This window comes from Panicum virgatum, chromosome 1N, assembly GCF_016808335.1.
Source record: "Panicum virgatum strain AP13 chromosome 1N, P.virgatum_v5, whole genome shotgun sequence".
NCBI classification, from domain to species: domain Eukaryota; kingdom Viridiplantae; phylum Streptophyta; class Magnoliopsida; order Poales; family Poaceae; genus Panicum; species Panicum virgatum.
In genome coordinates, this window is record NC_053145.1 from 54,560,898 (window position 1) to 54,587,449 (window position 26,552).

Here is a 26,552-nt window from a genome sequence, read left to right on the forward strand (position 1 = left end):
TCCGAGGTAGAGGCGGGCCCGGCGGATTTCATGAATCCTGAACCCGTGAACCCGAGGGGAGCGAGCGAGGGCACAGTGCAGCCTAGCTTCTCCAGGAGCTTTCGAGCCACGACTCTAGGTTGGTGTCGTCATCATCAATGAGCAGAACCTTCAGGCTCGCGATTTGGTTTGTTGGCGATTGCTCGCTGCAGACAGCATACTTACATTAGCAATGAGCCAATGACTTGAAATACGAGGCTGGCCGAAGGAAGATGCTCGGGATTATGCTCCTTTCACCAGTAACCACAATGCTCAGCAGGGTTTTGTCTCCTCGTACGGATCGAGAAGAGAAGTTTCTTTTCGGAAAAAGTAGAATAGGAAGTTCCTGCCCCACATGCATGCTGCAACGACTGCTAGCCGTCAGGGGGATCATACGAGATGCCACTTTGGGCACCGTTGCCAAGACGGCATAGTATGTTCCGCATTCAATAATCACTCGTTCGGCAGGTCCAGCAGCCTCCAGCCCAACAGTATTTTTTTCTCACACCGCTCCAGCACCAGCTTCCAACCACCAGCCAGCCAACAGTATTTTTTTCGCATACCACTCCAGCCACCAGCTCCAGCTCCAGCCTAGCGAACAGAGAACAGAGTGAATGTATGGTTTCGTATCGCACTGTAATGTAAGAGTGTCTCCTGGTCAGATGGCAAATTAATCATCTTAACGTTCCAGTGTCACCGCTGAGGCTAAGATTAGATGGTCGAGCGGCCGCGTGAAGATCGCGCAGCGAAGGGCCGCCGAATGCCGATCGGACGACGGAGGCCTGCGTTTGACCAGAGTCCCGATTGACGGGCCCGCGTGGGACGTGGCGAGAGGTAAGCACTAAGCCGCTCCGCGCCCTCTGAGGCCCCGGCCAGCCAACACGACGCATCCGTGACCGTGGGCCCACACCGCCCACGCCACGCATCCGCCGAGTTCTCTCCTTCGGTTTCGGAAAGCGTACCCGATTACCTGACCGCCGCAAGATATTCCCATTCCTCAGTCACCCACACGCGCGCTCCTCACCGGCTCCGCCGCACCGGTAGAATAAATCGCGGCCCCGATCCCCGATGCCCCCTCGCCCCGCCCCACTCCTCTCCCGCCTCCGCGCTGCCGCCGTCACCACCCCTCCCTCCTCCGCGGCGCCGCTGCGCTACGGCCGCCACCCTCGCCACGCGAGCCCCTTCGCTCTGCCCCCGCCCTGCCTGCGCTTCCCCCGCACCGCCGCGGTCTCGCCGCTCGTGCTGCGCCCGATCGCCGGCGGGTTCGCGCTGTTCAGCATGGCCGCCGCCGCCTCCTCCGCCAGCTCCGTCCACGACTTCACCGTCAAGGTGCGCAAACGGCCCCAATCGCCACTGTACAACACCAATACCCCGTTGCGTTTTGAAGGCGAGAGTTGGAAGTTTGTAGTCATGTTGTCGCGGAGTTTAGCATTTGCACATAGATCCCTCCTGACCCCGCTGCTATTCAACCCTTCTCGTGTTATTGAGCCATTTTTTTTAGTTCTCGTTTGTTTCGTTCCCCAAAGTCTCCGGTTGTTGCGGAGGTGTTATCATACGGTGTGAATTCTGATCCTAAAGAATTCCTGTTTTTTGTTGCTTGCAGGATGCTAGCGGGAAAGATGTGGACCTGAGCACCTACAAGGGGAAGGTACTGCTCATCGTAAATGTTGCATCCCAGTGGTACGGATTATTACTGCCTTAACACCATTTTTTCTGTTATGTGGTAAAATTGGTCATTGCTTAAGAAGTTGTGTGGAATGCATCATGTGATCCTTGCATTCATGCTGAAATGATCAGTGGCTCACGGTGAAACTGGCCCTAGAAGAGCTTTTTTGGTGTTTATTAGTGGCATATGCTCATTTAGTTATAGCGCAATGTATTTGAAATTTTAAGTGGTATGAGCTACCAAATGCGGCTATATAATTACGCTTTATTATGTAATATTAGCATATTGGAGTTTAAATTTTTGCTTGGAATTTTTTGTTCTAAACATGCACCTTGAGGGCCATAGTAGTTTCTGTTCTTGAGGGTTGACATGTGAGTGATTATCCATGTGTGGGAAGAAGTTGCCTAGTCAAGCAGAAAATGTGATTGCAGTTGGCTGTTGATATGTTGGGCTTCCTCGAAAAGAAAAGAGGATTGTTTATGCAGATTTAAGTTCATGTTTCTGTTTCTATTTGTATGTCAAGGAATAGAGTATACTTTCTGATTTTGAGTGCAAATATACAAATGCATGGTATAAGGTTACTTTTACTACTTTTGAATTAACAAAGCTATTTGTCTGTTGCAGTGGCTTGACCAATTCCAACTACACAGAGCTGAGCCAGCTGTATGAGAAGTACAAGGACCAGGGTAAGTATCTAATGTTGTATCTGTTATTCCTTAATTATGGTTGTCTTTTGGATATGCTCTGTTGCTCATATAGATTAGTTCCTTCATGCCAAATCATTGATTCATAATGTGATAAATGTTTTTGTCAATTTGATGCAACTTCAGGTTTCGAGATCCTTGCTTTCCCATGCAACCAGTTTGGTGGGCAGGAACCTGGGACTAATGAGGAGATTGTCCAGTTTGCTTGTACTCGCTTCAAGGCCGAGTATCCAATTTTTGAAAAGGTAAATTTGCGCACACTAATTTCCTTCTCCTTTGTACTATGTTCCAAGCTGAAAGGAAAAAAAAATCAGGCTGTTCATGACCAAGGAACTCAACCCAAGTACTTTCTGTTTTTCCGTATGTGGTCTCTGTGAAAAGTAATATTTGAACTCAATGTTCTGTTGCCAAGGTATCTGACATTGATTCCAGAAACAAATAGCTGGGTTTAGGGGGGCAGTTCCTTTGTTTAATTTATTCACCAATTGAGTGATCCATATGCTTGTAATTGTGATTCTGATTAGTACCAAGGGTGTTTAAAATTGTAACTTCCATTTTCTGTTAGGTTGATGTCAATGGTGACAACACTGCGCCCATCTACAAGTTCCTGAAGTCCAGCAAAGGCGGCCTCTTTGGTGAGAACATCAAGTGGAACTTCTCCAAGTTCCTTGTCGACAAAGAGGGGCGTGTTGTGGAGCGGTATGCACCTACCACTTCTCCACTCAGCATCGAGGTAAGTCACAACTTAACCATCAGTCTGGTCGGTGCTCTGATCATTGAGTTACAAATTCTCATCTTGCAGCACTAACTTTGGCGCATTTTTGCAGAAGGACATCAAGAAGCTACTTGGGAGTTCTTCAACCTTGTAACTTTGACCAGTAGCTGCAGTGCTGCATTGCATTGAGCACCTGATGCCTCAGGGATGTTGTAATAAAGCTGTCCTTAGAACTGAGATGTTTTTACTGTATTTCCTCTCCAAGCCCTGTCGTGTGGTAAATGCCATCTAATAAATTTGATGCAATGCATGATTTCTCTTGCAAAGTTTTTTTTTAATGAAACTTCTCTTGCAAAAGTTCTCTGGTATCTCGGTTGGCTGTTGACATCGGGCGTACTTGCTCGCCTGAATAAGAGGTCCGGTTGAGCAAGGGCAAACGTCAGAAGAATTCTTTCTAAAGACCAAACATGCATAATACGGAGTGTTTTCTTTTTTTTTGTTTCATGTTTGAAGTGGGAATTCCTAAATGGTGATGGTTTGAACTACGAATGAAGTCGTATGGGCTCAGTTTGCCTTTCCCATACGGCCATACCTCTCCACATCCTGGATTTTCCAGCTATTTTGTCAGGATATCACCAAAATTATCTGTTCAGCTCCAGCCACCCACCGGCTGCCAGACTGCAACAGCCACCGGCGGCCGGCGCGGTCTCTCCATTGTTGCTCCACAGCTCCAATGCAGCATTATTCGTACCTCCACTCCAAATCCCCACTCATTACCTCATCATCGTTTTCAGAAGCAAAGCTTTCCACGCAGATTCCACGATTAAATTGTACGAACGTTCAAATTAAACACTCAAATCCCGGAGACGTGAGGTGGCAGCACTAATCATGTGGCCGTCGCTACATAAGCCAGTCGCCCACGCCCAGCTGCGTCTCCTCCTCGCAGTCTCCGCCTGCTCCGGTCCACTCCGCTTCGGCAACACCAGCGCAGTTGCGGCGGCGGTTACGACCCGAGGCCCGAGCCCAAGCAGGGGCGTCGCGACCACCGCGATGCCTTCGTCGTCCTCCTCGCCGCCGCCGCCAATCGAGGAGACGACCGCCGCCGCCGCCTCCCCCGCGGGTGGGTTCCGCCTCACCGAGCCCTCCTTCCTCGAGTCGCTGATGCCGAAGAAGGAGATCGGCGTCGACCGCTTCCTCGCCGCGCACCCCGAGTACGATGGGCGCGGCGCGCTCATCGCCATCTTCGGTGAGTGCCCCCTTCTTCCCCATTCTCCAACTAGTCAATGCGTAAAATTGCGTAGCGCTACCCCCGTATGGGTTGGCTGCAGTTGACTTTCACTTCACACGAGACTGGAAGCTGGTGTTCGCGGACGCCGAGGAAGTAGGATTGAGGTGTTCGGCGCGACATGTTGAGGGTGATTCTAGGAATGCCGCGCTACTACCATACGGCATGTCGCCAACTGAAGGGTGGAGTTCACTAATGTTTGGTTCATAGCTTTGTTTGGGTTGCAGTGTTTAATTAAGTAGGCGAAGTCATTGTGCTGTGTAGATTGAGTTTTCTCTGTTAGTGCAGGTTTTTTTTTTTCGAATTTATCAATTGAGTTAGGCTCCGTGGGTTAAACTAGTTAAATCTTATAGCCTCACTGAATTTTATGGAGTAGATTTGAGTTTTCGACATTTCTGGTTTAAGCTAGTGTGTATAGTGTGATATCTGTCACGCATAGGCGATTCATTCTCTGTGGAAGTGTCAATTGAATTTTGCAGGATATAATTTGGTATTTGTAGAACCCTGCTTGCGCTTAGGGATGACTTCGCTTGCTTGTTGCATGGTTCAGATAAGGATTTACTTGTTTGCACATGTGTTTGTTTTACTAAAGAAACACAACCAAGTTTGTTAACATAAATAACCGTAGTTTGGTAATATCAAGATAAATAAGCATGGGAGGTAGTCAGAGGCTGTTACATCCGCATTAGGTATTCCTCTGGAAAGTTTGTTGTTTAGCAGAGCATGGGCAGTTCGCATAGCTCAAGTCTTAGGTAGTTGGGTGATCTACGATGGATTTGATTTTGCAAGCAATTCTATACATTTGATAGGTGTTGATTCTCCTAGATGTGTTGTACTGATGTGACTTGTAAACATGACAGATTCCGGAGTTGATCCAGCTGCTGCTGGGTTGCAGACTACTTCAGATGGAAAGCCTAAAATCCTTGACGTTATTGATTGGTACAGCCAACACTTCCAGCGTCTGCTTATCTGTTCTTGTCTTTTCATTTTCGATATGCCAACTTCTCTTGAATGTTGTGTTCATCAATTCAAGATTTCAAGTACATTTATGCTCCAAAATGCAGCACCGGTAGTGGCGATGTTGACACATCCAAAGTGGTGAAAGCTGATGCTGATGGTGCTATAGTTGGTGCTTCAGGTTAGTCAAATTGTGTTTAGCTTCTTTGTTATTTGTTGTTCTTCTCAAAAGGTAGAATTTAAAAGCTCAACTTCTTTTTGAAAAATGAATCGGAACATGAACTACTTTTACTTGTTGTGACACTAGGCTATGGATGTTTTCATTTTCTGATGCTGCACTAATTTTAGCACATACAAATCGTATAAATTCTTAAGGCATCATCTACCGGTCAAATTTTAGTTTACTACTGATTGAATGTTCCTTGTCTAGTCAAAGCTATGCTACCAATAGGACCCGTATTCTGATTGGCATTCTCCTGTTCCTCCCTGATATGCTAAGCTCTGTTTGCACCAGGTGCTCGTTTGGTTGTAAACTCCTCGTGGAAGAACCCTTCTCAAGAGTGGCATGTTGGCTGTAAATTAATATATGAACTGTTTACTGGTACACTTACATCTCGATTGAAGGTAGCTTTCATTTTCAGTATCTGCATCCTAAGTTTTTTATGTTGAAGTTGAGGTATTAACATGGATTACCCACCACAACTTCAGAAAGAAAGAAAGAAGAAATGGGATGAGGAAAACCAGGAAGCAATTTCTGATGCTCTGAAGCAGCTAAATGAATTTGAAAAGGTTTACATCCATTCTGATTTCAGCATTGGTTCTCCCCTCCTGCCTATTTGCTGTTTTTAGTTTCATGTACTGCATTCAGTTTGCTCTTTGCAGTTTAGACAAGTACTGCTGCCAGGAGCAATGCTAATTGTACATTCAAAAGTTCTCACCTTGGTGATAATGGGCTAATGGCTGCAGAAACACACTAAGCCTGATGACACCGCGCTGAAGAAGGCTCATGAAGACCTGCAAAGCAGACTTGATTACCTGAGGAAACAAGCTGAAGTAAGAAAAACACATATAATGCAAGGGAGTTTTTCTAGCTGACTTCTGGTGTAATGCGTTCCTTCTGTTTTTGCAGGGTTACGATGACAAGGGACCTGTGATTGATATTGTTGCATGGCATGATGGTGATGTATGGAGGGTTGCTGTTGATACCCAGACCCTTGAGGGTAACAATAATGGTGGAAAACTAGCAGACTTTGTTCCGTTGACAAATTACAGGTATGGTTAATTTTGTGTTATTCTGTTGTTAACTAGATGCAGCAGTCCCTTACATGCACAGTTCTTGTTCATTTCTTATCCTGGTTTTGTTTTATGCTGGTTTGAATGAATTGTATTTCATTTATCACTGATTTGGGTGCTACAAAGTACTCTTTTTCATGGTTATATTATATGGTTCCGCAACGTTCACTATTTGAACAAAAAAAAGAAGTGTTCAATAAAAGAACATTAAGTATTCAAATGATCAAATCTAATGGTTGATTTTCTAGTATGTTCAATATATGGCACTGCAATTATATAGTTCTGGTGTCAAAATGCGAATTCTGTATCTCGGGACTTAGGAGTCAGTTTTAGTGTAAAGAAGGTTTTTATGCACCTTATGTGCATGAATGCTTATATACCAGAATGTAAACTCTACTTGTTTCTAAGTTTTAACCAAAGAGAATTTTAACTCTATTGGCTTATTATGGTCGGGACTTCTGGCTGTTTTATATTTATATATGACCGTATCTATCTAGCTTCGGTTTATATGCAGTTTAGATTTCTACTGTAGACTAGGCATTCAAACATAACTTTTATCTTTGTTTTCACTTCTGTTTGATACCCATTGATGTTCTTATATGGATCAATATGTTTCTGATATCATTTGCATATCTGATCTACAATTTTTTTGTGCAGGCTTGAACGGAAATATGCAATTTTTAGCAAATTAGATGCTTGCTCTTTTGTAGCAAACATTTATGATAATGGGAACCTTGTTAGTATAGTAACTGACTGCTCTCCGCATGCTACTCACGTCGCAGGCATTGCTGCTGCATTTCATGCAGATGTACGTTACTTAATCATTGGCTTCTCGTTATATGGAAATTGTAAAAGGCACTATTATCTTGATATGTTGTTGCACAGGAACCTTTGCTTAATGGAGTTGCACCTGGAGCACAATTGATTTCCTGTAAGATTGGAGACACCCGCTTAGGATCAATGGAGACAGGAACAGGTCTGGTTAGGGCCTTGATAGCTGCTGTAGAGGTGATAATACTTCCTCCATTCTGTATGTCATTTATTGGTGTGAATTGCAAACTAGTTTTGCTTGTGGTCTATTGAACACTACCTTCGTAATACATCCTGGTGAAGTGCTTAATGGTTGAGGAATACCTATTTGACTAAAACATGCTCAGCACTCCATTGAAACTTAGATTTTTTTTCCCACGAACTGATTCCTTAAATTCTGACATCCAGCACAAGTGTGATTTGATTAATATGAGCTATGGAGAGCCTACCCTTCTTCCCGACTATGGAAGATTCATTGATCTTTCTAATGAGGTGAGATCCTTTACTGCATTGTTACTTCTTATCCATATTTATTCTTGGGTTCCAGTATTCTATCTTAGAATGCAAGCTGAAGATCTATATTGTTTCACAGGTAGTGAACAAGCATCGTATTATATTCATTGGTAGTGCCGGAAACAATGGACCTGCTTTAAACACTGTTGGTGCTCCTGGTGGGACTAGTACAAGCATAATTGGTGTTGGTGCCTATGTTTCACCAGCTATGGCTGCTGGAGCTCACTGTGTTGTACAGCCACCAGTTGAGGGGATGGAATACACCTGGTATGTTATTAGTCTGTAGTTCTTTCATGGTATTTCATAATACACCTGGTCAATAATTTCATGTGACATTGTGACGTCATCTTATTATGATTGACAATATATATTATGCAATTAAAATAAGTTTGGTACAACCGAGGAATTTAAAATCAGGTGTGTTTGTTAGGGCTTAGCTTCTACTTCTCTTTGGATGTAAACCAAAGCACAAATTCGCGGCCTTTTTTAAAGTTAAAACAACCCATGTAAGTAGAAGCGAGCAGATTGTGGTTGTTATGTGAGGTAACTTTGAAGTTTTCGAATCCTTAACATAAATGTTTGAATTTAAATATTTTAGGGTTCAGTATTTGAAATCCAGAATCGAATTTTGATATTTATAGTGCTTTGAATGCTTGATATCCAAAATTCAAAGTTAGAAGTTTAGAATATTTGGAACAATATGTAGTCATGTAGGATAAAACTGAAAGATAAGTTTTTCACATTGCTACTTTTATACATCTTTTGCCTCGATTTTTTGCCCATTTGATTTAATAGAGCAGCCACCTAATCTGGAGAATTTTCAGCCTAAACAGACTGGACATCATTCTCTGTACTAAAATCTTACCGTCTATTTGGTTTATTTATTAGGCAATATTTTTCTAGAGAGAATGAGTGCAACAAGTGAACAGTGAGGGGACAGTTTCATATACAAACTTTATGGGTGCAAGCAGATGGGAACGGGTGAGGAAGCTCCTCAACCATTTAAATTTTCACATTTTATGATCCGGACGGAAACGATGATGGGAATGGCGGGAACAAAGCGACCATAGGGGATGTGGGAGTAGGAAAACGAATGCTGGTTGCAGGTGGGAACAGCTAATTAAAATCGGGATAACCATCTATGACATGTCTTGAAAAACACATAAACAGGATATATATGTGTGTGTTACCCACCTGAAAATGAGATTCCGCAAAAACACGAGGAACAAAACCCCTCCCATTTCGCGTCCCGTTACTAGTGGGCTCTATCCCCAGAATATGTAGGTGGGTAAATCTTGGTGATTGTAATTGGGTTCCACCACATAAGATTCTTTTATGTAATCTTCTGCTTCTAATTAAGTTTTTGGCCTAGAAACCAAACTTTCAGCTTCAATCTAACATGTGTAATTGCGTATCATATGCTATACTTGTCCCTGTGAAATATTATCCTTGTTCTAGTGAAGGTAATTGTTAGGAAAAAAATGCAAGGAAAAGGAGGCCACATTGTCTTGTGGTATTGCTTCCGCTTGATCCTCATACTATACGTGGCAAATTCTAGATTCTTTAATATGCTTGATTTCTCATTTGGTGTATTACAACCGTGCCTGTTCTTAGAAAGTAACATTTGAATCTGTTTTTGGAAATGTAAGGTCTAGCCGAGGCCCTACTGCTGATGGGGATCTTGGTGTCTCCATTAGTGCACCTGGTGGGGCAGTTGCTCCTGTACCAACTTGGACGCTTCAATCTCGCATGCTCATGAATGGCACTTCCATGGCATCTCCTTCTGCCTGTGGTGGGGTAGCTCTTCTTGTTAGTGGCATGAAGGTTTGTGTGGCCAACATTTTTTTTTGTTAATGCAATGCAGTTAACCTTTTTTATGCTTGGTAAAGCAAGAGAAAACGACACTAGTTCTAATTTGGAATGCATTTCAGGCCGAAGGCATTCCATTAAGCCCTTATTCTGTAAGAAAAGCAATTGAGAATACAGCTGCATCTATAAGTCACGCACCTGAGGAGAAACTGACTACAGGAAATGGGCTTTTGCAAGTTGATAGGTTAGCTGCAGTTGTCTCTTCCATGTTATGCTCTATGAGGAAGATTGTGTGATCTGATTGATGGACTATGGATAAAAGCCCCCACCCCTCCCACTATAACACCTGGGTTTTATGGTCGGGTTGGCTAGGCGGGGCGCGCTAACATGGTACCAGAGCCGAGGTCCCGGGTTCGAACCCACCCGGCCACGCATTTCCGCTGCGCGATTTCCCCTGCGCTTCTCGTGTGTTGAGACCTGCTGCGGGCTACGCCGGGCTCGCACGCCGTAGGGGGAATGATGGACTATGGATAAAAGCCCCCACCCCTCCCACTATAACACCTGGGTTTTATGGTCGGGTTGGCTAGGCGGGGCGCGCTAACACTGATTGTGTTGGAATTTCAGCTGACGTCATATTGTTTTGGCAGGGCTTTTGAATATGCACAGCAGGCTAAGAAGTTGCCACTTGTTTCTTACAGAATCTCAATCAATCAAGTGGGAAAGTCAAGTAAGTGCCCTATCTGTTTTTAGTATTTAATTTAATAAATATTCTTCCAAGTGTTCTTGGAATCTCATTTGATCAAATCCTAATGTTCCCTTTCTTTTCGTGCGAGTCATTTTTTCTCATGAAAACTTCTTTAATTTGCACGATATTTATGCTTTATTTTGAATTAGCATTTGTAGTAATCGAATGTTACATGTGCATGTGTATACATGCTTGCATGTTTTTTATTCTATATTGTTTCTAGTCTTGAATAATGATGCAATCTCAACATCTGATGTGTTTTTATTGACATACAAGCTTAAAGATCTGTATCGATTTTTGATGTTGAGTTGATATATTATGTAATGGATAGCATGACAGCATGTCTGCCTTGCAGTTCCAAAACTAAGAGGAATATACCTTCGTGGGAGTAATGCGTGTCACCAATCAAGTGAGGTTAGTTCCCGCTAACCTGTTCAACCCACCCTATCCTGCTTGTATTTTTTCTTTCCAGACAAGAGGCTGGAGGTGCCAGCAGTGTCATTGACCAACGGAGATGGTGCTTTTATTTCTGTAATAGGGTAGTAGAAATGTTAAATTACCTTTTCCCCCCATTTTCCCCTCTGTAACCTGTAGGAGTAGGGCAGCTCAAAAGAGTGATCTATACTAAAAGTTCCTATTATATTGATAACTAGAATCATGTTTCACTTTTCAGTGGACTGTTCAACTTGACCCTAAATTTCATGAGGATGCCAGTAACTTGGAGCAATTGGTTCCTTTTGAGGAGTGCCTGCAGCTGCATTCAACTGATACATCTGTTGTTCAAATTCCTGAATATATATTGGTGACAAACAATGGGCGCAGTTTCAAGTTGGTACCTTTTATCTATGCAGCTAGATTGTTTTATTTTTTCTTTTATTTGCCCAACTTTAATATAGTGTTTTTTCAATATTTGTTGTGATTTCCAGTTTATGTGAACATATCAAAAAATAATTATTGGTGTATATGCATCTGGTCATGAGTGATGACAATACTTGATTTTTTTACCGGACAGTGGTTATTAGCTTAAATCACAGACTTTTATTGAAGTGATAGCATAGGGCATTTTAGCGCATAAAAGGCTGAAAGCTCTTCTGTTGAAGCTAGATGTAGTTTCATATCGATTAGATTTGCACATTGTTAATAGTAAATCAGAATCATTTGATCAATATGTGCTGTAAACTCTGTCAAGTGAAACTCTTCTCATTTGTTTTTTGCTTTGCTTTTTTGCAGCATTGTTGTCAATCCTGCTAATATCAGCAGTGGCCTTCACTATTATGAAGTTTATGGCATAGATTACAAAGCACCGTGGCGTGGACCCATTTTCCGCGTGCCAATTACTGTAATAAAGCCTATTACTCTACTGGGAGAGCCACCATCATTGTCAATTTCAAACCTTTCGTTTAGATCTGGTAATCATTTTTGTCACTTACAAAATTTTATTTTTATTCAAATTGTATGTCTGCTTGTTTTTGGATGTACCAGATTATGTCTGTGTGCCTAAATTATTTTTGGATTCTCAAATCACTTTATTTTTGCTTATAAAGGTCTACCAAAATATTTACTTATTCAGCCGGTCATTTGCTAAACTGTGCAACCCCCAGATCTCACACAGTGTACTTTGTTCAGAAAAATAGTATTTTCGTGAGTTTGGAGCTCTGGCTCATTCTTTGTTTGTTATATTTCTATTTATATAGTTTAGAGATTTAATTAACTCATCTATTTTGATTCAAAATAAATATAAGTTTGTATAAATATTTTCCCTTTCTTACAGGTCATATTGAAAGGAGATTTGTAGATGTGCCTTTTGGAGCTTCATGGGCAGAAGTTACCATGCGTACGTCAGCTTTTGATACTCCAAGAAGGTTCTTTTTGGATACTGTTCAGGTATTACTACATAAGTTATCTTGGTTCCTATTTCTAGATGCAATCTCTAACATCAAATATGTCAGATTTGTCCACTGAAGCGACCTATCAAATGGGAGGCTGTTGTTACTTTCTCTTCACCTTCTTCGAAGAATTTTAGTTTTCCTGTAGAAGGTGGTTTAACTTTGGAACTGTCCATAGCACAGTTCTGGTCTAGCGGAATTGCTAGCCATGAACCTACTTGTGTTGATTTTGAGGTACTTCTATCTACATGAATACTGTTTGTTCCCCCTGGTCAGCCTTAATCCTTACCTCCTAGATGGCTTTGTAAATTGTATTGAGGCACTCGTTAATATCAGCTGTTTCCATCCATGCTGAATATATTCATTTCAAATTGCAGATTGTGTTCCATGGAATATGCATTGATCAGAAAGTAATTGCCCTTGATGGCAGCGAGTCACCCTTGCGTATCGTTGCTAGATCACTTCTAGCATCCGAGAAGCTTGCTCCTGTTGCCACCCTGAACAAGGTAAGTTGAGATTTTGTAGAAGCTTGTGAAGAGTTTCAGTTATGTTTTCATAATTGATTTTTAAGCTTGCAGATCAAGACGCCTTATCGACCTGTGGAGTGTAATCTTTCTTCACTTCCCACTGACCGTGATAGATTACCCTCTGGCAAGCAAATTATTGCACTGACCTTAACGTGAGTTCATATTTGCTTCTGACATACCTATACATTCTTGTCAGGATTTTTTTGCTTTCATTTCTTTGTCTCACTGGATTTCTGCAGTTACAAGTTCAAACTAGAGGACAGTGCTGAAGTAAAGCCCCATGTGCCGCTACTTAACAACAGAATATATGACAACAAGTTTGAGTCTCAGTTTTATAGAATATCAGATTCAAACAAGGTGCATTTGTTTTCCTTTCAGAAAATTGTTTCTTTAACTTATTTGTTCCTCTTCAATGGTGGTGAATTAGATGTTCTCTCTTTCTGTTGACTATTTCTAGTATTGATTAAAGCATTCTCATCTTTTCCCTGATCTGCATGGATGTACCTGTAAAATTATCTGAGTTTAGAATTTGTGTTTTCACTCTTCTTAAAAATACAACTTTATTAATACGCGAGATGAATTATAAAATTATCTAGTTAGTCAGTTAAATCTGGTGTAGGGTCAATTTTCCCCACAGAACTGGGTTTGTGCACATAGGGAGCAGAAAATCGACATTGATATGATTGGTCGAAGTCACTCCTTTGACTTTTTAGTCCAACCAACATATCTGATATTGCCTTAGAATGTGTTTTTTGTGTGAAGCAGCGTGTTTACTCTTCTGGCGATGTCTACCCTAGTTATGTCAAACTTTCAAAAGGCGAATACACACTGCAACTGTACATAAGGTAAATCTCTCCACCTACAGTACCTACTTAAGTATCTCTGTATGCATTCTCATATTTGTTTGGCCTCATTTGTTTTTAATAGTATTGAAATGTGTTGATTATACATTGGTTAAACATAGAGAAACTTATTATGACCTCTGTGCTTATACACAACTACTCATAACAAGAGTTTTGATACATTATTGTAACTTGAATACTTCAGCTACAACAACCTATATATTGACACATCAATTATTTGACACAGATCTCTATACCATCGATTAGTCATGTCTCATTCTATACCATCGGATTTCAAATATCTTCACACCATGCTATTGCTAGATGTCCTTTCATATCTGGATGGCTCCGATTGAAAGTGGAGTTATCATTTATCCAACAGAAAATCATGAGTTAGGAGCTTCCCTGATGGCATGCACTGGATTTATGGCTATAGAAAAACAAAATATTATTCCTTACTAAAGCTTCCTATTACTCGCACGCGGCTCCTCTCTTGTTTTTCTTGCTAACATCTTTAGATCCTTCAAAAGAAAAAAATGTCGTCAAGGTGCAAATCTTGACTAGTGTTGACAGTGATAAGGATACAAGAGATGACTCTTTAATTAGATGAGCAAAAAACAGGATTAATGTTATGTCTTCTTACCTATAGTAAAAGGATAGGTTATGCATTATCTTCATGCTCTTTGTGTTCTTAGTTACTAAACACTAACCTTTATGTTTTGGTTGTAGTTTAAATACACTTTTGAGAAAAATAAATACACTACACTCTTTTTGCATCATATGGTGGTACATGGGAATCCTTTTCATTATATGTGTTGGTGTATATTGAGTCCATGTATAGAGGCCAATCTAGAGGCCCATGTATAGGAACTATATATCCCACCCTTCTAGGGTTTGGAGGAATACAAGCAATTATTCTCTCCTACATGGTATCATTTGCCTAGGGTTTCTCTTCCTCCCATCCCAGCCGGCGCCGGCGCCATGGCCGGCCGGCCGCCGGCGCCGCCGCCTTCATCCCTCTCCTCCTTCCCTCCCCTGCTCTGCTCAGCCGCCGGCACCGGGTCCTCTGCTCCGCCGGCCGCTGGATCTGCTGCAGGCGCCGCCGCTGGCCCCCTGCAGCTCGAGCAGGGGCGGGTCTCCTCTGCTCTTGGTGCAGCGCCGGCCGCGTGGCCCCGGCCGCCCCGATCCGCCGCCGCAGGAACCTTGGCCGCCGCCCGATCCGGCCCTGGCGCCCCTCCGGCCGTGGGCGCGGGTGCGTGGCCCGCCGCCGCCGCCGCCCTGGCCGCCCAGGGTGCGGGGCGGGCTGGCCCTGCCGCCGGATCCGCCCGTCCCGAGCTCGCCCTCCTGGCCGCGCGGGCGTGCCCTGCCGCCGCCGCCGCGACCGCGCCACCGTGCGGGCTCTCCCTCCTGGCCGCGCGTGCCCCGCGCGAGCTCGTCCTCCTGGCCGCGCGAGCGTGCCCTGCCGCCACGGCCGCGCCGGCTGCGGCGCCTGCGCCCACGCCCGCAGTGCCCGTGCCCGCTGCCGCGGCGCACAAGCCATGGCGCGCGTGTCCGCGCCCGTGCTAGCCGCGGCACCCGCGTCCCTGCACGTGCCCGTGGCCGCCCCTGACCGCTCCCGCGGCGCCTCTTCCCGCGCCCACGCCGCCCGTGGCCGCGCCCGCGTGGCCTTGGTTCGGTTTGCCCCCCACGGATGCGCCGTTCGCCGCCGCCGCCTTGCGCGGGCCGAAGACCGCCGCCAACGCTGCTGCGGCCGAAGCTGCTCTCGCCGCGGCCCTCCTCGCCGCCAAGTCCGAGGCTACGACGACTCAGGAGCGGGTCCGCGCGGCTGCCCTCGCTTGGGAGCGCGAGCGCTCCGCGGCCGACGCTCTCACTCGTCGGGTCGCCGCGGAGAACCGCTACTTCCTTGCCGCCCCCGCCCCCCTTCCCTAGCACGGCGCCTCGTCCTCTCACCAGACTCCGCCCTCTGGACCTGGACCCCGGATCGAGCCCCTCCTTGGTGCTCCTCTCACCGGCCAGACCGGGGGTGGGGAAGGCCACGGGCGTCGGCGGCGGGGTGGACGTCGTGGTGGTTGTGCTGACGGCACTACTCCGGCTCCGGGTGGTATTGGTGGAGGTCGTCGGGGCACTCCGACCCCGACTCCGGCTCCCACTCCTGCCCCTGGAGGTACGCCCTGGCCATCCTTCAGCGCCTCATGGCCAGGGCGCCTCCCGATGTGGTCGTTCCATGGTCAGGGGGGGACTCCTCGTCCTCGGCCCCAGCCGGCGGCCATACTCGCCGCCGGCGCCGGCGCCATGGCTGGCCGGCCGCCGACCTAGCCTGGGGGGTGGGACCAGGCCGCACTGGCACAGTCCTTCAGCGCCATGGGGCGGACGACGCCGGTCAGCACCGAGTGGATCGCCGACTCGGGTGCTTCCTTCCACACTACCCCAGATGCTGGTATCCTCTCTTCTGTCCGTCCCCCACACCCCTCTTGTCCTTCTTCCATCATGGTTGGTGACGGGTCTTGCCTTCCTGTCACCGCCGTGGGTTCTGCTCCTGGTTCTTTTCTTCTTCCCAATGTCCTTGTTGCTCCTCAGATAGTTTATAACTTTCTTTCTATTCGTCAGTTTACTGCTGACAACTCTTGTTCTATCGAGTTTGACTCTTCTGGCCTCACTGTAAAGGATTCGGCCTCCCGGCGTCCGCTCCTCCGGTGTGACAGCACGGGCCCCTTTACATTCTTCACCTTCCGTCTTCCGCTGCACCACTTTCACCTTCTTCTTCGTCTGCCGTCTTTGCCGCGACGCCGTCTTCTACCATCTGGCACCGCCGTCTTGGTCACCCTGGCCGCGATGTTCTGGCTCAGCTCAGCCGTAGTACCGATGTTCCTGGTACTAAGGCTCCTGCTGAGCACCTTTGCCATGCGTGCCAGCTTGGTCGTCATGTTCGTCTTCCTTTTTCTTCCTCTTCTTCGCATGCGACGCATGCCTTTGACCTTGTTAACTGTGACCTGTGGACCTCTCCTGTTCTCAGCCTCTCTAGCTACAAATACTATCTGGTGGTGGTCGATGATTTCTCACACTACTCTTGGACTTTTCCTTTGCGCGCCAAGTCTGAGACCTTTCCCACCTTCCTCCACTTCTTTGTCTGGGTGTCCACTCAGTTCGGCCTCACCATTAAGACCGTCCAGTGTGACAACGGGCGTGAGTTCGATAACTCCATCTCCCGTTCTTTCTTCCTCTTTCGGGGTGTTCAGCTGCGTATGTCTTGTCCGTATACCTCTCCTCAGAAAGGCAAGGCTGAGCGGATGATTCGCACGACGAACGACGTCGTGCGCACCCTTCTGATCCAGGCCTCTCTGCCCCCGCGCTTCTGGGCCGAGAGCCTCCACACCGCCACCTACTTGTTTAACCGCCTTCCGTTCACTGATTCTCCTGCTCCCACTCCACACCACGCTCTCTTCGGTACCCCTCCTCGCTACGACCACCTTCGGGTCTTCGGGTGTGCGTGTTACCCTAACACCTCCGCCACCGCTCCTCACAAGCTGGCGCCCCGCTCGACTCGTGTGTTCCTTGGGTACTCCCCTGACCACAAGGGGTACCGATGCTTTGACCTCATCTCTCGCCGCGTTCTGATCTCCCGACACGTCGTGTTTGACGAGTCGGATTTCCCCTACTCCTCCACACCTTCTCCTGACCCCGAGCTGGAGTCACTGTTTCCGACTGACCCGATGGTTCAGCCACCATTACCTGTCTGTCCTTTCCCTGCAGGTTCTCCCGGCACCGCTTCCGGTGATCCCTGCTGCGCCGAGCGCGGCCCCGGTGCCCGCTGTCGCGCCATGCGCGGCCCCAGGACCTCCTGTCCTGCCGGGTGCAGCCCCGAGGTCTCCTTCTGCGCCACGCGCGGCCCCGGTGCCTCCTCCTGCACCTGCGCGGTACGCTCAGCCGGTGCAGGTGTACCGGCGTCGGTCGGCACCGACATCGGCGCCGCCGCGGTACGCTCAGCCGGTGCAGGTGTACTGGCGTCGTTCGGCGCCGACTCCGGCTCCGGAGGCTCCTGCGACGCCTACACCGGAGCCGTCGCTGCCGCCGCCTCGCTCTCGAGTCGAGCCGGCGGTGTACCACCCGCCAGTCGTCCATCGGGATCCTCGACATATCCATCCCATGGTGACTCGGCGGATGGCGTCTCAGGCTACGACTCTCTCCGCCACCGAGGGAGAGCCACGGGTCTCTCCGGTACCCTCTGTCCGCGACGCCTTGGCGGATCCTCACTGGCGTCGCGCGATGGAAGAGGAGTACGCGGCTCTTCTTGCTAACCAGACGTGGGACCTCGTGCCGCGTCCATCTGGTGGCAATGTGGTCACGGGCAAATGGATCTCGACGCATAAGCGTCGGGCTGACGGCTCACTGGAGCGCTACAAGGCTCGCTGGGTTCTCCGGGATTTCACCCAGCGGCCTGGTGTGGACTATGATGAAACCTTTAGTCCAGTGGTGAAGCCTGCTACTGTGCGCACGGTCCTCGCTTGCGCTCTCTCGCTCTTGGCCTGTGCACCAGCTCGATGTGAAGAATGCATTTCTTCATGACACTATTAGAGACAGTCTACTGCTCTCAGCCGGCGGGATTTGTGGACTCCAGTCGTCCGGACATGGTCTGCCGGCTCAACAAGTCTCTCTATGGTCTGAAGCAGGCTCCTCGAGTTTGGTATTCTCGGTTCGCCTCGTTCTTGCTGATTTTGGGATTCACCGAGGCCAAGACTGACACTTCTCTGTTGATCTACCGCCGTGGGGATGAGACTGACTACCTGCTGCTCTATGTTGATGATATTGTGCTCACAGCCTCCAGTCAGCAGTTGCTTGAGCGCGTCATCTACTCTCTGCAGCAGGAGTTTGCTATGAAGGATCTTGGTCAGCTCCATCACTTCTTGGGCGTCACTGTTGAGCCTCGCCCGTCTGGCCTTCTCCTTCGCCAGCGGCAGTACGCACTCGATATTCTAGAGCGGGCTAGGATGACTGATTGCAGGCTCTGCTCCACCCCTGTCGACACTCAGGCGAAGCTATTTGTTGATCTGGGTGCTCCTGTGACTGATCCTACTGCCTACCAGAGTCTGGCCGGTGCCATGCAGTACCTCACCTTCACCAGGCCGGACCTCACCTACGTTGTTCAGCAGGTCTGTCTCCATATGCATGATCCCCGAGAGTCACACCTTGCTACGCTGAAGTGTCTCCTCCGCTATGTCCGTGGCACTGTGGACCTCGGCCTGGTGCTTCACCGCTCGTCCTCTGCTGAGCTGGTTGTCTACACCGACGCTGACTGGGCTGGCTGCCCGGACACTCGCCGCTCCACTTCCGGTTACGCCGTCTTCCTAGGCGGCAACCTGGTCTCCTGGTCGTCAAAGCGGCAGCCGGTTGTCTCCCGCTCCAGTGCCGAGGCGGAGTACCGTGCTGTCGCTAACGGCATGGCGGAGGCGTCCTGGCTACGACAGCTCTTGGCGGAGCTCCATAGCCCGCTCGCTAAGAGCACGCTCGTCTACTGCGACAACGTCAGCGCCGTGTATCTCTCCACCAACCCCGTTTAGCATCAGCGGACAAAGCATGTGGAGGTCGACTTGCACTTCGTGTGCGACAGGGTCGCCATCGGCGATGTTCGGGTACTCCATGTCCCGACCACCTCCCAGTTTGCCGACATCTTCACCAAGGGACTACCCTCATCGACCTTCTCGGAGTTTCGTTCCAGCCTCAACATAGCAGGTGGCTAGTTGTAGCTGCGGGGGGGGTGTTTGCCCTTTGTACTTTCTTCTTGTCCAGTCATGAACACCACTGCGACGGTTGTTCAGACTGCGGGGGGTGTTGGCTTTCTTGTTGTCCAGTCTTGAACACCGCTGCGCCGGTAGTTCAGACTGCGGGGGAGTGTTGGTGTATATTGAGCCCATGTATAGGAACTATATATCTCACCCTTCTAGGGTTTGGAGGAATACAGGCAATTATTCTCTCCTACAATATGTTTGCAGGCTTATCATACTCAGATGTTGTAAACCATGTTATGTATCATGGCCTCTGGTTTATTTCATAATATATCTAATGGTGTAGGCATGAGAATGTGCAATTCTTGGAGAAACTCAAGCAATTGGTTCTGTTTATTGAAAGGAAACTAGATAAAAAGGTATCCCATCTAATACTGGTGTTTCACATTTCGAATAGTGATTTACCAACAATATGGCTTATGTAGATGTTGTGACCTTATTGCAGGATTTCATTCCATTGAGTTTTTACTCTGAACCTGACGGCCCTATAGTTGGAAGTGGCACCTTCAAATCCACAATTTTAGTTCCAGGGTATTTCATACTCAAATGTTTGCTATTTTTTTTGCTATAATATCACTTTGTTACAACATATCTTTACATTTTCAGAGAACCTGAAGCATTCTATGTGGGTCCTCCATCTAGAGAACAACTCCTAAAGGTATATATCCTCTTGATTTATATTTTGGTTAGATACAAATACTATCCCAAAAGCATGCTCTTGACTTTGTTGCCCTGCAGAATGCTCCACCTGGGGCTGTTTTGGTCGGGTCCATAACCTATGGTACTGTAAGCACATTTAACAAGACAGATGGACAAAAACAGCATGATCCAGTATCTTATCATATCTCGTATATCATTCCACCCTCAAAGGTTAGTATCTCCAAATCAAATTGCCGCCTCTCTATTTTCTACCATGGTTGCTGTTATTATGATTCTTTCTGGAACCATAAAGTCTTGATACTTTTTGTACACACGTTTGTGCTCTATAATTTGCTCATATGTGCAATTGTATTTTGTTTCATCCATTCATTGTTCAGCATATTCAATACAATTATGTCATCGCAGGTTAATGATGATAAAGAAAAGTCGGTTTCAGTTGGAACAAAGACAATATCTGACCAGTTAGTTGAGGAGGTCGGTCCCCATTTTAACATTATAAATCTGTGATGTTTTTTAGATTAATAATAACTAATTCAAGCTCCTGGGAAGTAATACAATCCTTACAATTTATTGCATGACTAGGTCCGGGACACCAAGATAAAGTTTCTTTCCAGCCTTAAGCAAGAAACTGAGGAGGACAAGTCTGCCTGGTCTGAACTTGTTGCATCTCTGAAGGTAAGCGTTGACGTACAATTCTTATTAACAATTTACCTTCTGATTAGTTGTAGTCAGAAAGATCAAATGGTATGATATCTACATTGTGCAAATTAAATCACTTGTCTAATATTCTGTTAACTATGTGTCAACTCTCCTTTCTAGTTCAAACTTTAGGCAATCTTGTAAGCAAGGATGGTTATTTCCTTTTGTGATGTTTTTGTAGGATCCTCAAATGTAATTACTGCTGAATTACTCATCATGCAAAGTTAAAAAATCAGGGGCAAACGTGTAGTTGGACTTCAAAATAAGGGCAACCTTGCAATTTTCCCTAAAATATATCATGTTAACATAAATTTGGAGGGCTATGTATATCTGATTCGGGTGCCATGTAATGGCTAAATGACAATCATAAAAAGGCTATAAATGTATAGGAAAACTCAAGATGTTCCATTTTTCATGTTGTAAAAATCATTGATCTGATTTGTTTCGATTCACATGGCTTTCATGAGAAGTCTCTTTTATTCTAAGTTGTATCGTAGAGCACTAGCAATATTCAGTTTCCTGTGGAACTGTTCTTCTCCAAATATAATTTTGTTTCCTACATAATTTCACTTTCAACTTTACTAAACATATGGATTGGAACATCTGATGCACATACTTGATCAGTTGATGTCCTATATCATGCGAAGTATCTTACTGACAGTTTACTTCCTTTTTGGTAAGGTTGTGTACTCGTACAGAATTGCTATGCACTACTTCTAGCCTTGGTTGGTATTGCATATTAGTTATTATTATTAGATGGTAAATAAAATATTTTATTTATTTTCTTTCCGAAAAAGTTAATGTTTGAATTTTTCTCTTGTCAGAATCGTAAGCTGTACATAGTTATATTGTATTAGTTGTTTTTGTAATGCCAACTAACTTAACCTTTCATGGCATGTTGCAGTCAGAATATCCAAAATATACACCTTTGCTTGCTAAGATTTTGGAATGCATACTCCAGAAAGCAACCTATGATGATAAGATTGGCTATGAAAAAGCGGTAACTACTAACTAATGTTCCTTTTCATTTATGGTGATCTGCACCTTTTTTTTCAGAATGTGCCATGCATATAATGTCTAGTTTCTGAACTTACTAAAGTTTAAACAAATTTACAAATTTGATGTACTTGTTGGAGTATAAGTGAATTGCATGCCTTTCCCCATCAGCTTAATCTTTTGGGTTGAACTGGTCGGTGCATGCAACTCAATATGGTATCAAAGCCAAAGGTCTCGAGTTCGAATCCTAGCTGGCACAATTTAATAAATAAATTGTTGCCCACTCCAATATTCCACGTTTGCGGCCTGGGGGAACCTGCACGTGAGGGGGAGTGTTGGAGTATAAGTGAATTGCCTGCCTTTCCCCATCAGCTTAAGCTTTTGTGTTGAACTGGTCGGTGCATGCAACTCAATAGTACTCATATGAGATTATGCTCCTTGTTTAATGCTGTCTACCATCTCTATGTTTGGTGCAAACCATTTGGATAATGCCTTTTGAAACTCATTACTAGCTGTAAGACAGATCAGATCGGTATTCCTAAACTGGAAATAGATTTTCCCAAGGAAGCCTATCTGCAACTGCATGGGATGAGATATGTGTTACAATTCTCCGTTTCTTCTTGGCTTAGATCACCAGTACAGCTGTTTGTGCTTCTTATTTTTCGCTTTACTATATTATGAAGACCTTGGCTCTCTTGGCTTTTGCATAGCTCGTTTTCTTTATTTTATATCTTTCATATATATATGTATACAGCAGTAAGGGCTTCCCTACTGTTTCGCTCACCCAAAAACAAAAACTCACTACTTCTTCTTTTTTTTCACTTTGTAATTTTTGTGTTCAGGTTATTGCTGCAGCTGATGAGGTCGTGGACAGTATTGATAAAGAGGAACTGGCAAAGTATTTATCTCTAAATTCAGATCCTGAAGACGAAGAAGCACAGGTAATTGGATGAGTACTTTTTTTGTTTTAGTGGAAATGTACCAGCTCTTTCTGAATGCTGACTACCAGAAATATTTTACTCCATGATAGAAATTTAAGAAAAAAATGGAAGAAAGACGGGATCAGTTGGCTGATGCATTATACCAAAAGGGTCTTGCATTGGCAGAGATTGAATCACTAAAGGTGCAGCATCTTACCTTTTCATTTCATGATTCATTTGCCTAAATGCTTTTTTTTTTAGTTTTTGTTGCTCATGTTGTCAAAACCTAGAGCTTTGATCTGCATCTTGCTCATTATTGTTCCACTTTTAATCACTTTTATCCTGAAATTCTAAATGTTGGAAACCTTATATCAACATTGCAAAGTATATCCCGATTAGTTTTTCAACTTTTTTTGCTCAGCGAATATGTGGGTTTTTTTAATGCTATGTCCATTTGGTACTCTAATTTCTTGTTTATGGTGTAATATTTTTTCAACTGAATTTTCAAAAGCATGCATTGTGTCATAACTCATATCCTTGTTTTGTGACAGTCCGATGAATCAATTGAGGCATCTGCTAAAGATATTTTTGAGGAGAATTACAAAGAATTGATTAAATGGATTGATGCCAAATCTGCTAAATATGGCACTCTGAGTGTCTTGCGTGAAAGACGCTGTGGAAGACCCGGTACAGCATTGAAGGTATGCTGTGCCTACCAGTTTCCTACGATTTGAAAGTGCAGTCATATAATCTTCATGAATATAATCAGAGGATACCATGGGTAGGAATTGCAGAATGATATATTTTTATTGGTAACCATGTTTAATGATAATATATGACTATCTACTAGTTATTATTGTTTAATTGGATGCTTGCCGAGTTCAAGCGAAAACTTGTAGATATTGCAGAAAAGAAGACTTATCTGTAACTACAAACCATAATCTAGTGTTTGCTATTCCTGTAGTTCCGGCACATCTTCTGCATATTTTAGCTAGTACATGGGCTAGGAGCAGTAAAAAGTGACCCCTTTATTTATTTTCATTGGACAACACGTTGTTACTAGAAGCGATGAAATTTTAGGTTTATTCATTGGAAAACAAAACGTTGTTCCCTTGCATTGGTCTCAAGTCTGAGCTGGCTGGTCTTGTCATGCATACTTTTATTAGTCTTACGAAATGTATGATAGTCAATATGTTTCTGTTTTGATCTACTCTTAATTTGTGTAGAATTTACATCAATCTACATTGGGATTTATATCAATTATCAGTTTATTACTACCCCAACCATAATTTGTCATACGAATTCAGTTATGGCCTGTTTGGATGTTGGTATTGAGGCCCAAGAATTGGCATTGGCCTCGAATACCCTCAATTCTGTTGTTTGGATGGTCTTGACATTCGCAGGCGGAAACGAGCTCCAATACCATGCGACTTTCCATCTGCTTTCTCGACCCAGCCCACGATACCGAGGCCTCCTCCGTATTCACCAGAATCGAACCTCCTCCTTCCCCATGCGAAACAAAAACAGAAGCCGACGCTCGCCTCGTGTGGCAGCGGCTGCGCACCTCGCCTGAAACCTCTCCCGCGCAGCAGCCCCTCCCCCTCTCCTTGCCGGAGACCTTCTCCCCTCATGCACCAGCCCCCTCGCCACAGAGCTCCTTCCCCTCGTCTTCTCCTGCTCCGGCAAGGCGAGCGGCGGCTGCGAGGATGGCGAGCGGCGGCGCGAGCTCTCGGCGTCCCTTCTTCCCCAGCAGCCGAGCTCCCCCATGGGCAGCCCTTCTTCCCCATGGCCGGTCGACCTCCCCCATCGGTGCCCCCTTCTTCACCATCGTCTACCGGCTGGCGAGATCCGCCATGGCCGGTCGAGCTCCCCCTTCTCCCCCATGGCCGGTCGAGGCCCCCCTTCTTTCCCATGGTCGGTCGAGCTCCCCCATGGTCGCGGCTGCTGAGATCCGCCCGCCATGGCCGGGGTCGAGCTCGCTCCTCCTACTGTGGCCGCCGTGGTGACTGCTACTGGCCTCCTCCAGTCAATTCCATGATTTTGCATCCAAACAGGAAATTGATTTTAGCTACTTGCTAGGATTCCAAAAGCCAATTCAATGGTCATCCAAACAATAACATTCGAATTGTGGCCATTTCAATACCATGACTGCCTTGGTATTGAACCCAATTCAATTCCACCTCTCCCAATATCTACATCCAAACAGACCCTTAGTGGTTGCAATTGCACGTGAATGACAGAGGGATGAAACTTAATATAAAACTGTAAGACAAAGTCAATAAATCTGAAGTACCCTGAAAGTTTTGGCACTCCCCACATTTAATTTTCTACTGTTGTGAAGTCTTTTTAAATTTTTCTACCATTGTTGCCCCCTAGTTTTTGTTCTTTTGATTTTCATCACTAAGCTTGCGCTAATGTTTGCCGTTTTCATTATGGACAGGTTCTAAACGACTTGATTCAAAATGAATCTGAACCAAAGAAAAAGCTCTATGACTTGAAGATCCAGTTGATTGAGGAAATTGGATGGAGCCATGTTTCAACCTATGAGAAGCAATGGATGCAAGTCCGCTTTCCCCCAACTCTGCCTCCATTCTGATTGTCAACCCATATCTTTACTACCATTCTCTAGCACCAGAGGGCTCGGTAGTTGCCATTGTTACGTCAGTTCATTGTTTCGATGGTCATTTGCTTGGCATTATTCTTTTAAATATTTGACGGCAACTGCAGCGAACCCATTTTTCTCATAAATATTAATATAAAAAAGGCATCTAGGCAAGCTACTGGGTTTATGTGGCATTTTTCCTTTTTGGCATCTTTCGTGCACTCCTGACTTTAAAGATCCAGGTGGTCGATTCATATTTAGGGTCACAAAGTTTGGACAGTGGCACCATATAGTTTGTTTATAAATAAAAAAAGGAAGAGAAGATATTGCGGTACGCACGGAGCATCTATGCAATGAATGCATTGGGAACTGACGTAGCCATCGCCGTAAATTACTTAACGCATCGAATGAACAAGAGAAAACGTCCAAACACGAAAATATTATTATTGTTCCTAGAAATGTTATGTCCAGCAATAGTACAATTTATTGTTCTAGTATTGTTATATATGGTGATGCATTAGTTTGGCGTTGCTACTAGATCAACTGTAATGTTTGGATGTCAAGTTTTTGATAGTTATGAGAGCAGATTGCGTGGGGTTTGAACTATGGTTTCAAAACTACTGCTCCCTCTGTCCTAAAATATAGGTATTCCGGCGTTTTTGAAGAGTCAAAGCTTTTGATCAAATTTTTAAAGAGAATTATAAAAATTTATGGCATCAAACTGATATATTATAAAAATATATTTATTGAATAATCTAATGATACATATTTGATATCATAAATATTATTATTTTAGTGTATAAATTTGGTCAAATTTGAAAATTTTGACTTTTCAAAAATATTGAAATGCCTTATATTTCAAGACGGAGGGAGTAGGTTTGTAGCAACCAAATAACCCCCCCCCCCCCCCCCCTCCCCAACATTCTCCAAAGTTGCCTTGAGTTTGGTAAATTATTTGGCTTGTGCATCTAACACATACAGAGCGAATAAAGTAGCAATGGCTTTACTTTGTTTTGGTTCTAGGATTCTTAGAACGAGGTTTAACTGCCTATTAGGAATGTCAAACAAAGTCAGTTTATAAAACAAACTTAACCCCTGCGCTAGGAACCCTGACGAATCTAACGA

General features: G+C 45.1%; 2 protein-coding genes across 3 annotated transcripts; both read left to right on the forward strand.

Moving 5' to 3' along the window:
- Positions 1–995: 995 nt before the first annotated feature.
- On the forward strand, positions 996–3,441 carry LOC120656726 (probable phospholipid hydroperoxide glutathione peroxidase). Its single transcript, XM_039934914.1, has 6 exons — positions 996–1,347; positions 1,622–1,698; positions 2,309–2,370; positions 2,515–2,633; positions 2,954–3,121; positions 3,216–3,441. The coding sequence occupies exons 1-6, from the start codon at positions 1,087–1,089 to the stop codon at positions 3,255–3,257; spliced, it is 729 nt and encodes a 242-aa protein (XP_039790848.1). The 5' UTR covers positions 996–1,086; the 3' UTR covers positions 3,258–3,441.
- A 327-nt stretch (positions 3,442–3,768) lies between these two features.
- On the forward strand, positions 3,769–25,623 carry LOC120656725 (tripeptidyl-peptidase 2). Of its 2 annotated transcripts, XM_039934913.1 has the most exons (35): positions 3,769–4,349; positions 4,432–4,570; positions 5,249–5,327; positions 5,453–5,526; positions 5,860–5,969; positions 6,054–6,134; positions 6,312–6,398; positions 6,475–6,617; positions 7,296–7,446; positions 7,524–7,646; positions 7,857–7,940; positions 8,041–8,228; positions 9,611–9,785; positions 9,893–10,014; positions 10,418–10,497; positions 10,871–10,929; positions 11,189–11,343; positions 11,746–11,924; positions 12,287–12,399; positions 12,465–12,635; positions 12,779–12,907; positions 12,980–13,080; positions 13,168–13,285; positions 13,694–13,773; positions 19,837–19,909; positions 19,996–20,081; positions 20,157–20,208; positions 20,289–20,420; positions 20,616–20,684; positions 20,793–20,885; positions 21,814–21,909; positions 22,748–22,846; positions 22,936–23,028; positions 23,377–23,526; positions 25,266–25,605. In XM_039934913.1, the coding sequence occupies exons 2-35, from the start codon at positions 4,510–4,512 to the stop codon at positions 25,419–25,421; spliced, it is 3,762 nt and encodes a 1,253-aa protein (XP_039790847.1). In that variant the 5' UTR covers positions 3,769–4,349; positions 4,432–4,509; the 3' UTR covers positions 25,422–25,605. The 2 variants fall into 2 exon arrangements, with proteins under 2 accessions (XP_039790847.1, XP_039790846.1); XM_039934912.1 differs by lacking the exon at positions 4,432–4,570 and having other exon boundaries at positions 3,783–4,349; positions 25,266–25,623.
- The last annotated feature ends 929 nt before the right edge of the window (positions 25,624–26,552 follow it).